We start from the raw sequence: 13,724 nt of genomic DNA on the forward strand, positions 1-13,724 counted from the left end.
AGTGCAGAAGATCATAAACACATAAATACCCGTGTAAACATCCAAACTACAAATTAACATGAGGGACATCAAAACGTTTCAATTACACAGTGAGGTAGAATATAATTTATAAGTTTGGACAGTGTCATTTTGTTGTGTGGCTTAAGAGACATCTCTTTGGATAAAAGAATGAGGATGAAAACAGCATTTATTTTGCATTGCTACTGACCTTACGGCACATTTTGCAAATATGTCTCCAGCTTCCCTGAAATTAGAGTCAAGGGAAAATATGGGGATTTTTTATTTTCATTCAAGGTGAACTTGCCACTGTCTATATCAGTTAGACCTGCGTCTAACTTTCCAGGAAAAGGCAAGCATTGCTGGGCTGAATCACCTGTTCTCATCATTATGTTATGTGTCATGCTAGGTTATGACGTCACCGGTATGCTATGTTATGCTATGTTATGCTATGTTCTATGTTATGCTACACTATGTTATGCTATGTTATGTTATGCTATGCTATACTACATTATGTTATGTTCTGTTCTGCTAGGTCATGTTGTTGTGTTGTGTTACGTTACCTGACTGGGGGGCTCGCTGCTCACAGACTCAGACTTGCTGCTCTCAGAGAGACATGGTGGTGGGCGTTTGGGGAGGGTGCAGGCGTGCCTCCCGTTCTGCATGTGGGGTGGGACCGTCCTGGGCGGGGCAGCAGCGGGTGGCCCCTCCTCGTCCGTGGGCGTGGCCTCCAGGGGGGAGGAGTCATATCCATTCTCCTGCTCCTGTTCCTGACTGTCCCGACTGTCTCGGGTGAACGAGGAGCGCGAGATCACCCCGAACTTCCGCGTGCGTTTCCCGTTCTGCGCCGGGCTCCCTCCCCCCGGGGGCTCCGGCGGGTCGCTGGGCCTCCGCTCGTTAGCGCCGCCCCCGCTAATGAGGCTAACGAGGCTGCCGTTGCAGGGAGGGAGGGGCGCTTTGCGCTTGATCCTCCGCAGCATGATCAGGTAGATGCATCCGCCATTCCAGCACTGGTCAGCCAGGTAACTGCAGAGACAGGGGGGCGTTAACACCACCGCAGGGCAGGAAACAGGGCATTTCAGCTATCAGGGCACAGCTGAGTCAATTAACTAACCAATAATCTATAACAAAAAGCTGGCTACAACTTGCTAGAACCAATTGCAGGAAACCAATCTGACAAATTTACTAGACACTCTAGATGAAGTGGGCATCAAGGGCGATATCAGTTTTTGGTTTTCACTTCTGACTTTAATGAGGTAATTAGTCCTAACATTTATGCCATCTGACATTTTAGCTACATTTCTTGACAAAGGCACAATAACAGCCAAAGACTGCTCTGTAATGTTTTTTACTGTGATATAATCTATGAGTGAACCAGTGTTGGTGCATACAGCCAACGGAAAAGTGAAAAATCTAAAGGTATGTGGAGGTATGTGGAGGCAAGGCAGCATTGAAAAAAATGAAGGGTATTAAATGTGATACATAGATATGTATATTTTTGAAAAACAAATTGTTGGGAATGACAATGAAGGCAACAGGCCATGGAATTTGTTGGGAATGACAATGAAGGCCTATACCATTGATTGAATATTGCACAGTGATTATAATACATTTTTTCAGCAGTTCTCCTCATACACATCACCACGTCCCTGCGAGAAAGGGCACTGAGTTTGCAGAAAGTGTCTGGAATCCGGACATCTGCAGAAGTGCTGAATATTTTCACCTTGGCTGCAGTTCACGCCGAGTTCAAGCCGTCTGAATCTGGTCTAAACGCATTACGTAACGCTCAAATCCCGAACTGATGATTCATGCAATTTTCATCCTGGAAAAAAGTTTCCCAATAATCTCTCCAAGCAATGATAATTTCATCAGAAGGCTGCAAATACAATCAAAGGCATAACTGATGCCAAAGATATTTATACCAAATTTACTTTAATAATATATTATTCGGGTTTAAAAAAAAAAAAAAACTCTTAGTCCTATATTAAGCTGGGCAGAAATCTAACAGTAACACTGCAATATATATATACAGTAGGCAATCTTGTAGCACTCTTCTCTGGAAGGTAGATAAGATCAGCAGCTTTCCAAGAAACATCACTAATGAGAAGAATTCCCTGGAAAACAGGAAGACTGGATGGTAGGAGTCATTCTCCCAGACATCATATGAGGACATGCCAGGCAAAACAGCTGCAATACAGAGATCAACAGCTATGTGGGTTACTGCTAAATACCAGTTATTACAAATTAGATGGAAATGACTTTAATCTGCCCCATTGTTTATCTGTAATACTTTGACAATTTTGTGCACACAGACTGAGCAAAATGACAAGAGAATCTTAGAAATGTAAACAACCAGCTAACCAAAAGCACAAGCCATTCATGAGTGATTGCTTCCTAGTTTTGTAGCTGCAGTGACTTCATTTGTTTATTACTCAAAGAAGCAAAGACCAAATAAAAACAGACGGAAATCGTTCAGCTGAAAGTACGATATCAAAAATGTATACATCTACTTAATAAGGGTCATGGTGCTTGGTACATCCAAAGCTAAACACTCCAGGGTTCATTCCCAAGTAGTTCTCATGCAAAAACCCCAAAATATCCCTTCTTAAGTATATTAGTCATACATTTAAGACAGACATTTTTGCTGTGTCAAGAGATAGGCTTCTCTTTGAAATCCACTGGTGGCCTTAGTGTGCCCTGATACAGGAGATCAGGTGCAACAAGTGAGAGCTCTTAACTTTAACGGTTAACAGAACAAAACAACTGACCCTTCACAATAATTGTCAGCCAAGTTAAGCAAATTTTTAGGTTAAAAATGAATAAATAAATATTCCTGCATTCCCTGGAATCCACTACCAAAGGAAGCCTGCAAAAAGGATGAAGTTACACACCTTGATATCTGTAGAGGATAAGACAAGACTGCTGAGTTCTGTTACGATCCGTACCAAGCTTCTGTGTCACATCGCTCACTTTGTAACAGTGTCAGTTTTACGGGATGTTCCATCCATCCCACATCATCCATGTTAGTCTCTCTGTGGTTGGAGAGGCCTTCTGTTGGGGAACAAAGGCCCCGCGTTCCTATTCTCCAATGTCCTGACGCGCTGCTCTAACAGAGCCGACACCACACGCTAACAAAGCTTCTGCTTACATCCCAGGATAGAAGAGCAGACAAAGCCAGAGCCAAACCTAATCAAAACAAGGAGCCAAAAACACAAAAAATAAACTGCAATACTGCAGACTGCGGGAAAAACAGCTGGAGTACATCCCTGACATATAAACTGAAAGAGCTGTGAGTACCACAAAAAAACAACAACAAAACTTCCAATAAAACCGTTCTGCTGGACAGAACGTGTCGCTTTGTCACCGACACTATTCTGCAGATGCAGGAAAAGCTTTGTAATGCTAATCCAGCACCACCACTATGGGGCAAATATACCTTCAATAACATCTACTGCCACTATGGGGAAAATATACCTTCAATAACATCTACTGACACTATGGGGAAAATATACCTTCAATAACATCTACTGCCACTATGGGGCATATATACCTTCAATAACATCTACTGCCACTATGGGGAATATATACCTTCAATAACATCTACTGCCACTATGGGGAAAATATACCTTCAATAACATCTACTGCCACTATGGGGAAAATATACCTTCAATAACATCTACTGCCACTATGGGGAAAATATACCTTCAATAACATCTACTGCTACTATGGGGAAAATATACCTTCAATAACATCTACTGCCACTATGGGGCATATATACCTTCAATAACATCTACTGCCACTATGGGGAAAATATACCTTCAATAACATCTACTACTACTATGGGGCACATATACCTTCAATAACATCTACTGCATCTATAGGGTCAAATACACCTTTAGTAACTGCTGCAGACAGACGTTCAACCATGTACCTTCCCATAAGCATGTGTCTAGATGTAGAACAGTGGCATGGAGGTACATTAATCAGTTATTTTTTTATTGAAAGAGAATGTGGATGCTAAGTGTGTGGGTCATGCTGGTACACTGCTGTAAGACAGTAAGGTCGAGGCAGGGCAGCTGGCACAACATCAGTCTGATGGAGCCATTTTACTTTCATTGCCGGAAATCCTGTCTGAAGTTCAAGCTGCTTACATAACATTGTAATAAAAATACATTAATGAGCAAATATTGTCAAACTATCTGCACTGCAAATGTGCTCAGAGAAAAGGGAAGCCATCTGCTCTAGATCATCAATTTAATTCAGTGCATTGGATCATTTTTAAGGCTTCTAAGCAAACACAAAAAGGATGTCAAGATCCAGGCAATAAAGTTCCCAATCCATTTAGATGGAACAAGCTCCCTTCCAGCTGAAATTTACTGAGGAAAAACATTTCTAAACAAGTAATTCATCTGTAAATGAATTTAGCAGAAATTGAATACAATGAAGTGTTTTTGTGTCAGAAAAGGATAAGTGTACATTTCTATGTGATGGAGACTTAATGCAACCCATGGTAGATATACTCACTCACTGATTTACAGATGTACTCTCCTGTCTGTTGGCGCTTTCTTGTTTGTTTATCAAACGGTCAGGCTGTTGGTACATAGGCCTGTTTCTAGGACGACCATAGCAGGTCTTGTGAGCCAGACTTCCTGTTCATGTGAAGGGCAGTTTGCACTGGATGTTGGGATACAGTGCGGCGCTTCACTGCTAAGACTGACCTGTCCCTCAGATTACCAGGCCATACTCTCAAAATACTGGCCTAAATGCTACTGGAGACCTCTCTCTTATCCTAGCCTAATTTGCTTGACTGGAACCCAGAAAGGTTGGCGTTACAAGCCCCAGTGTAGCCACACAGGTGTTTGGCCCTTGAGCAAGGCCATTGTTCCAGGGGGGATTGGCCCCTGCTTTGTCTAATCAACTGTAATTCACTTTGGATAAAAGCATCAGAAAAATAACTAATGTAATGTACTGTGCCACACCCTAACCTCTCCTGGGACTGACCAGCAAATCCTTACCCACATTTTGGATGCTGATGCAGTCACATAATAATTTACCTGAGAGATTCCAGCCTGAAGAAGGCTACTGCTGGGTCATTGAGACAAAGGGCCACGGTTTGTGATGTGGGCCCAACTTAAAGGGCAATTAATATATGTGCACACTAAATTCTTCCCTCACCTAGCAGGAATCTCCAGTTCTATCCAGTTACCAAGGCAAGCAGCCTCATTAAGTGCTGGCAGTCTAAATATAAGTGTAAATGTAAGTAAAGTGTGCACACAGCCTAACAAAAACAATATGGAAAAGAGGCAATTAAAAAAGTGCTTTTCATGCAGTTTACTTCACAGGGTAACAACACAAGCCATACAAACCCATATGGACTTTGTTTGTTTTTGTTAAATGAATGGTATGAGAAAGTTGGCTAAAAGAGTGGATGCTTTTTTTAGGCCTATTTTATATGATTTCTACACATGACTGCATAAAGATTTAGCCTCGATAAACAAGCAGTTAAATGCACATTTGTCAAAAGGTCAAAAAAGGCCAATTAGACACACCTGGTACATACAGGAGAAAAATATGCAGGTTAAATGTAAAAATCACACTCAAGCTCCTGCTCGAGTACCACTAACTGAAGCCCCTTACACAACATGCTTAAGGGCAGAAAAGCACACCCACAACCTGACATTTTATCTCCTTCATTAAGTCTACGTGTTAGTGAGTAACACACACGGTGAAAGGCACTCAGCATGACTACCCCACCCCAACTGTAACCAATGCATCATGAGCTGATGACATCAACAGTATCTTTCAGATGCAGTCTGAATAACTCCCATATGTGAAAGCAGGCGTTTAAGAGGCCGGGATGAAAGCGGTGGACGAAGCCGTGCTGTGCGTTTTCATGCTTTGACTGGTAACCGTCTCAGCCCACATTCAGCAGGAGTGACAGAAAACGCAATACCATAGAGTTAGAAAGAGAGCGAGCCGTAGGAGGCCAATGCTTATTTCGGCTTATTAAAGACCAATGCGTAAGCCTCTCCAGGATCTAACAGAAATGTGCTTGGAGGCAGCATGTGGGTTCTTCAAAGAGCAAGTTTAACACGAATTACAGCGTTGCCCAGACGACTTATGACACAGAAGGAATTTCGCAATCCTGTTTGAACCCAAGAGGTGTCCACATGCTGGAAGGCAACATGGTTACTACAGACATTACATTACCCCCTCATTACCACCTTTCTGTATGCAAACTATTAAAGTTACACTGCTTCCCTGAAAGAGCAGATACATCTTCCTTACTTAAAGTCTGATCAATTATACAGGAGTTAATGAAAATTTCAGTAAATGACCAACATTTTAAAACCCTGTTTAATCTTTCAAAGGACGAATGTGTTCTTTGCAGGAGGGAATCTTGGCATTGAACATCAAAGCTAGCGATCAACTCTGGCCTTCGACTCCACATCCAGCCCTGGTTTTCTTTTCTCCCGGGGTAATTACTGCTACTGATTGGCCAGACTGTTTCACACCTGACTCCCAGGTAAAGGGAGGGTGGAAAACCAGCAGTTCTCTCCCCTCAAGGACAGTGATGCTGCTGATACCTGATCTAAGCCATTCATAGTTTTTTTAGATTTTAATGGAAAACTAACAAAATAACACAGTACTACACACATTTTCTTTGCTGACCCCATAGTGTTCTATACATTCTCATAAATCAACTGAGCACAAGACTGCAGATATATGGATGTGCTACCTGAGGAAAGTCCCGAGACCTCATTTAGCACTTCCGATGCCCCAATAACAACTATTAATTTACCCTAATACAGTCCGCAATTTCAAACCAGACAGATTTCCTTTTCAGATCTCCAGACACTCTCAAAATCTATATTTGCGAGGATCTTCATAATTTTTAATGAGTTATGGAAGTCGCGTCTCATCTTCAAACGGGGTCATCATTAATAAGACTCTTTCTGCCATCAGAGCAGTGGGTAAACAGCTTGTTTCTGCAGAGAACACATTTCAGGCAATATTCAGACCTCTACACTCAGACAGTGATGTGATCACAGGAGGTTGGTGTCTTTATCTGTAAAAATGTATCCTATTATCTCTGCGAATGTTGTCAATGTCGTGCATGCGCTCTCTGCATAATGGGAACATAATGATGCCTACGCTCACATACAGCTCTGAATGCGCAGTATTCACCCGTCTGAATACGACATCCTCTGCCCCGTCACTGTCACCACTCTTTAAAGGTTGCTTTCCAGATCTCTTGTTCTTCAGATTAACATGACATGCAGGGTATTTTAGTACCATCACGCTGTTCTACGAACGTGCAGCGAAGCATTTCTCCACAGACTACAGAAGACAACGGAAAATAATTCCATCGGTACAGTATCTCCTCATATCGCTTCTGCCTTCAGGTTCCAGTCCTGGTATCTGACCCACTAAAGAAACAAACGTCCAAGAGAGTAGATACAGCAGGTTAGGGTAACTGTGTCACAGCCGTAGGACCGTTCAAATTTACTGCTAGGACAGCAGCCATGTTGTTTTGTGGCACCAGAATAGAGAAACAATCTGTGACTTTCTCACAAATCCAGGTTCTTTCATATGAATTCTGTAGCGCGGAACAGTCAAAATCCCCCCTGCACACAGCAGACACTAGAAAATAATTTGGCATGCCAGAGATTGTGCAATAAGAGACTTATATTTAGAAACAACATGTGGGAACTCTAAGCAAAATGCTGTCTGCGTGTAGACTGGAGTGTGTTGGGATTGGTGTCTGTGGCAACACAAACGCTCTGTGGCTTCAACATCTACTCAGACTAAAACGGTGACAAACGGCTGTTTTGCAAATAATAGCTACAAGATGTTCCAACAAGTGAAACAAATATTTTTAATATTAAAGCAATAGTGCACAATGTAATATTTGAAAGAGTTGCACTGAGGAGTTTTATTTCTGCAAGCAAGATCAACATAGGATAAGAGCCTTAAGAACACTCATGATCTCCAAAATAATCATATCTATGGGGAAAATGTCTGCCAAATGCCAATAATGAAAAAAACATAGAAATAAGAACACCACCGAAAACATAATCTTGTTATTAGCATAATGCAAGGCACACCCTTTTAGCATTCCATTGAGATAATACAGATATTACCATCTGAAAGAAATGAACACACATGCTTGTTGTTAGCCTGGCTACTTAACACGATAAGCTCAATGTAAGACCACGGTTGAAAACACAGCAGAAGGCTAACAATGCAATTACAAGCTCATGGGCTTGCGGTTAATTGCGGAACGGGACTGCGCCCGTATCTGTCTACACAAACACTACCTCCATCCACCTCCCTGTAAGCTGTGTGCCCCTCCAACAGTCAACAGAACCTTCTAGAAGGATTGGGACATGACTGTGTTCTACCACCTTACAGCCTCCCAACCAGGGGTTGACATAAGAGGAACGCAAGTACGGGTGCACGACAAAGATCAGATCAGATAGATTAGATTAGATCAGAACACACAGCAATTTCAGGTCATAATTAAAAAAGGGGGCAAAACAATAAGCCAAAAAGGATAGAAACAAATGCTGAGCATTTTAATACCGAAGTACCTTTAGATAAGTACCTAAATTGTTGTATATTTGACTCTTTTTGCTGTGCATGCGTACTTGCTTACCACTGATGTCAAACTCTGCTCCTGACCCAGAATTAAAGCAAGCAGAAAGCCAGTGAGAGGGAAAACACCCAGTATGATGAGATTTCATTTCACAATCCCCCAAACAGTATGTTCCAGCAGGATGGGATATTGCTGAGTCCTGAGTCTGATATGTTCAGGGGGGACTTAAAGTACAGCAGCCTCACAATAAAAAAAAAAGGTAGAAAAAAATAATCACAGTACACTGAAAATGTTACCTTGAAGTATATGTAATAATTATCCACTGCAAAATGACATATTTATGATAATGAACCAACAAACTAAACCCCTACAGACGTAGTTCAAAGAGCTACAGTGGTTACTTAAAAAGTAAAAATAATTAATTCTGCAATTATACTAGAAAATAAACCCACATATTTTTTTGTTGTTTTGTTTGCTTGTTTTTTTAACAGCAAAGCGAGGATCAGCTCTTGATATAGGCCTAGGCTGTAGTGAAGATTGCCAGACAGGACTCTTTGCTGATTCTAGATATCTCACGTTTCCCCCGGTGCCGTTATATAAAGTCAGTTTCCCCTTGCGAATGTCCCCTTTATCTCGCCAGCGTTTAGACTGTGGAGGTATTTAGAGATGCTCATTTCCCCCTGGCATACTGGGATAGAACAGGAAGCCTGGGATGCTCATAGCCTTCCCCCCTAGCTCGTGGTTCCTCTGTGGAATTTAGCAGAGACCACAGGAGGCTTTTATCACGCATATCTCCAAGGTAATGCATCAAAATCACCACCATCCCTCAAAAGACACATTCTCACTTGATTACCTATTAGCTCTCTTCAGAGAAAATACAGATTTTGTGATTGATATCTTTTTTTTAGGATTATTATCCAAATTGTTTGGTCAACCACAAAAAATAACATAAAAAGGCAAAACTGAAGTTTCAATGAGGCCTGCAGAAGTGTATACCACTACCGAACGCATCTTGCAAGTACATAGGCATTTCAAATAAAGGATATATAATCGACAGGAGATAGAGAGAGACTTTGATAACAGGTAAACACCACAACATCAACAACATCAACCGCAATGTTTGCAGAAGTAACAGTCGTGCTAAATCGTTTTTCATCAAAAAATACCTCAGTAGGACCTCTTAAATTCCATTTATTTCAACATTGACAGTAGGAACCATTCACCAAAACTATAGGTGCACTCCCTAGCTGATAGAGCAGAGCCAACCCTGTCCCTGTGGATCTACAGTGGAAACCTGCAGGATGGTAGATCTCCAGGAACAGGGTTGGGCAGCCCTGTGATAGAGCCTTCCTCTATGGTTGAGGATAACATTGGTCAGGTTGTATTTGTGTGTGTGTGTTGGGGGGGGTGGGCTACGTCCACGGAGGTCTCCCTGGCCTACCTCCACCTTCCCTCTCCCGCTAAACCCCCCTCTCCTGGCCGCCAGACTCACACATGTTCTCCATTAAACAGGAGAGAGAAAAGGGGGTGTATGTATTTACGCCCCGACTGCGCGATGCCCAGACTTGCGGTTCGAAAGACCTCACCGCACATATCAGCATCTGATAAAGACCAAACGAGAGCGGGAAAAACCAGGAATGAGCTCAGCGCTGGAACACAGACAGGGAATGCTGCCGCTGTGAAACGTAATGGAGCAGTAAAACAGCCGAGCGGTCCCAGATTCCTTCTCAAGATCCAACTTTACATACACGGCGGGATAAGGAGGGATCCAGGACAAATTTGCCCTGTCATCAACTTTGTAGCCATTACAGCCATTAACCTAAATAAGTGTGTTTAAGCCTCTGTAGTCCTCAGAAACGCATGGGAATGACTCCATCTACCCTTTATCCTTAGCAGAATTCCTCATCTTGTCAAACTTGTATTAGTTCAAACAGTTTATGCATTAGTTTATGTATTAGGTTGTACATAAATAATGAAGCAGTCTAATGCATCTTACTGTCGGAACTTCTAAAGAGACTTTCACATTCAAACATTTAGTATTAAATCTGACTGCTGGTAACGAGCACAAGTTCCTTGTTTCTGAGCACAGCAGCACCTGGGCTGAACCTGAGTGGTGAACTTACCTGCTATTCACATCCACACACTCGTGCTAGAAGGTCTGTTTTTGGTTAATCTTCAAGGAGTAAACCGAATGAAATGACAGAGAAGAACAGCCACTGTGTGGCGGAGTACCTCAAGGCTCCCAGTGGGGCCCCCTTTCCCGTGTTATTCATTAGCATGGACATAAACACAGCACATGTACAGAAGGTCTGTGTATAACTGGAGGTTATGGTCTGAAACAGGCCTACTTAAATAAAACAACCCCACAAAATCAAATTCACAATCAGCGACAGCACACATATATATTGCCTTTCTTATACACAAAGACCTGGTTGTACTTTGAATCTTTAACGACTCGAAGCTGGTGTTCTTCTCTACACTTTGACACTACCATTTATTTGGTAGCACCTTTTTAAACTCCGCCCCTGACCCCACTGCCTACCCCATATTCCAAAAGCAAGAGAAATAGGGAACAAAAGCAGGAGCTAGGAGCCTACGGAATCTCTGGGTCTGGAAAAAGGCATTCTCCAGCATTCCAGTCAAAGAGCGGAGAGTTGCATGCTGACCTGTCGGAAAAGGGGCGTAAATTCTTCCCTTTTTGGCGCTGTTAGTGCGGACCGAATCGTCCTTCCTGCCCTGGACTTCAGCCCGGTATACTTTATGGTGCTCTCCACCGGCAGGCCTACCCTTTCATTTATAGCTGGTGCTTTATGGAGCACACAGTGAACAGGAAGCTCTTATTACAGACTGGACGGGTAAATGGAGTCCTCTCGAGCTAGCGTCTCGAACAGCAGGCTAAAATAAAGGTGGCACATGAGTTCAGAAGAGCCCCATGGACTTGTCATTGAGTTGCTCACTCAAGTACACTGTATTCACTTTTAGGAGGGCAGTGGTGAGATCTCCTATGTCTAGGCTGGCTCAATTTCTGTAAGATACTGAAGCTTTAAATAAAGCCTCAAGCGAATGGAAAGTCCGAGAAAAACAGAGGATTAAGATTTTTCTAAACTACGTAAGTGCCTTAGTTACACCAATCACAGTATGGAGCAGAAATAACAGGAAAATATGTTAATCCTGGAAAATAACCAGTTTGCCGAAGGTGCAAAATCACTTAAAGGAAGGTATGCGTAAGAGTGGTGAGGCTGACCTCGGTTTGTGTGTGCAGCACACGTCTGTGTTTGGGGTGACTGTGTTTAAGATGTTACTGGAAGATGTGGGTGAAGCTTGGTCATGTGACTGCCTTTGCGACTGCATTAGGTATCAGGGCTAATGTAAGGGAGGAGGACGTATACCCTAACATGCGGCACCTGTGTGTTGAGTTTTGGCAAATTATTATTCTACTGTACTGCTGTTCACATTAATGCATGTCTATGCATTACATGGTGAATACACAACAATGGGGAGAATTTCTCTGAACTTCTTCTTTGCCTTTTGGCTTTTCAATTCATTTGTCAAGCAGTTCAATAATCATAAAAAAAGAAGAAAAAAAAAGTTTGCCTTAAGCTTTCACACTGACTGTTCGTCTGACCCACTTTTACATTTCACCAGTGCCGACTAACCAAGACAGTTAAAAAAGCATAAAATATTAAAACTAAAATCTAATAAAAAGAGTGCCGACTGAAAACAGAAAAAACTTAATACAAAATGTCTGGGTTGATCATTCATCATAGGAATGAATAAGGAGACAACAGAGAACAGAGAACAGACAGAGAACAGAGAACAGGGAACAGAGAAGAGAGAACAGACAGCAGTCTGTAAGAAAGCTTACGGTGAATACATGACTTTCAGCCACAAAAAAACAAATCCCCTTTCAAGCAAAGAGCAACCCAAGGTGTCAACCTGACCAGTGTAGCTTCTGCCTCATCTTTTATGTCAGCTCTAAAGGGGGGGAATAAAACCATGAATGTCATGCTGGCATTGACTGCTGCAACAAAACCATGCAAATTCAACCTTTTCTTTCCGCCAGCACAAATCCGCTCGTATAAGAGACCAGCAGAATACGGCAGCCTGCGATGTGATTGGCTGAAGAACAAGAAGGGCATATAATAAATGAGAACATCATCACAGGGGTTTGGAAAAACAAGCAACCGATCATAAGGCAAAGTCTCCATGGGTATAAATGCCCTTGGTAAAGATCTGAAGTGAGGAGCTTCTGTCTGCAGAACCTGTTCTGTATGCTTAATAGTTACCTCATTGCATGAATCAGTTTTAACATTGAGAGCTTTAATTTCACACATTTTAAGGGGTTTCATAAAAGTAGGTGCTCAGTTTTTTAATTTGAGATTTGAATCTGAGAATACTTTTGGCCCATAAATCCCAGGAAATTGTAACCAATACCTGGCATACTGGCTTAGCATACCTAATCCACAATTCAAAACCCAAAGAATTTTATTATCAACTGAAAATGGCACAACATCACTGTGGGCCGCAAACTGGTCACACCTCCTGGGGGTTACAGGGCACAACTATTCTCTTAGGCCTCATCTGTGCTGGGATGTGTCGCCTAGGCTCTGTAGATGGGCTCCACAAACTGGAACCCTAGCATAAACAGCCTAGCCAAGCTCGATCTCTAGGATAAGCAGCCTGGCCAAGCCTGAACCATAGCATAAACAGCCTGGCCAAGCTTGAACCCTAGCATAAACAGCCTGACCAAGCTGGAACCCTAGCATAAACACCCTGGCCAAGCCCGAACCCTAGCATAAACAGCCTGGCCAAGCCTGAACCCTAGCATAAACAGCCTGGCCAAGCTCAAACCCTAGCATAAACAGCCTGGCCAAGCCTGAACCCTAGCATAAACAGCCTGGCCAAGCTCGAACCCTAGCATAAACAGCCTAGCCAAGCTCGATCTCTAGGATAAGCAGCCTGGCCAAGCCTGAACCATAGCATTAATAGCCTAGCCAAGCCTGAACCCTAGCATAAACAGACTGGCCAAGCCTGAACCCTAGCATAAACAGACTGGCCAAGCCTGAACCCTAGCATAAACAGCCTGGCCAAGCCTGAACCCTAGCATAAGCAGCCTGGCCAAGCCTGA

At 42.6% G+C, this 13,724-nt stretch overlaps 1 protein-coding gene across 1 annotated transcript in view; it reads right to left on the reverse strand.

Annotated features, from left to right (window-relative positions):
* The window catches only part of pdzd2 (PDZ domain containing 2), an 81,998-nt gene that overhangs the window by 51,728 nt on the left and 16,546 nt on the right, over positions 1-13,724 (reverse strand). The window contains exon 2 of the mRNA XM_061260664.1: positions 561-1,023. Coding sequence (XP_061116648.1) covers positions 561-1,023 — 463 coding nt within the window. The remainder of the gene's footprint in view (positions 1-560; positions 1,024-13,724) is intronic.

Source organism: Conger conger, chromosome 11 (genome assembly GCF_963514075.1).
Source record: "Conger conger chromosome 11, fConCon1.1, whole genome shotgun sequence".
NCBI lineage: Eukaryota > Metazoa > Chordata > Actinopteri > Anguilliformes > Congridae > Conger > Conger conger.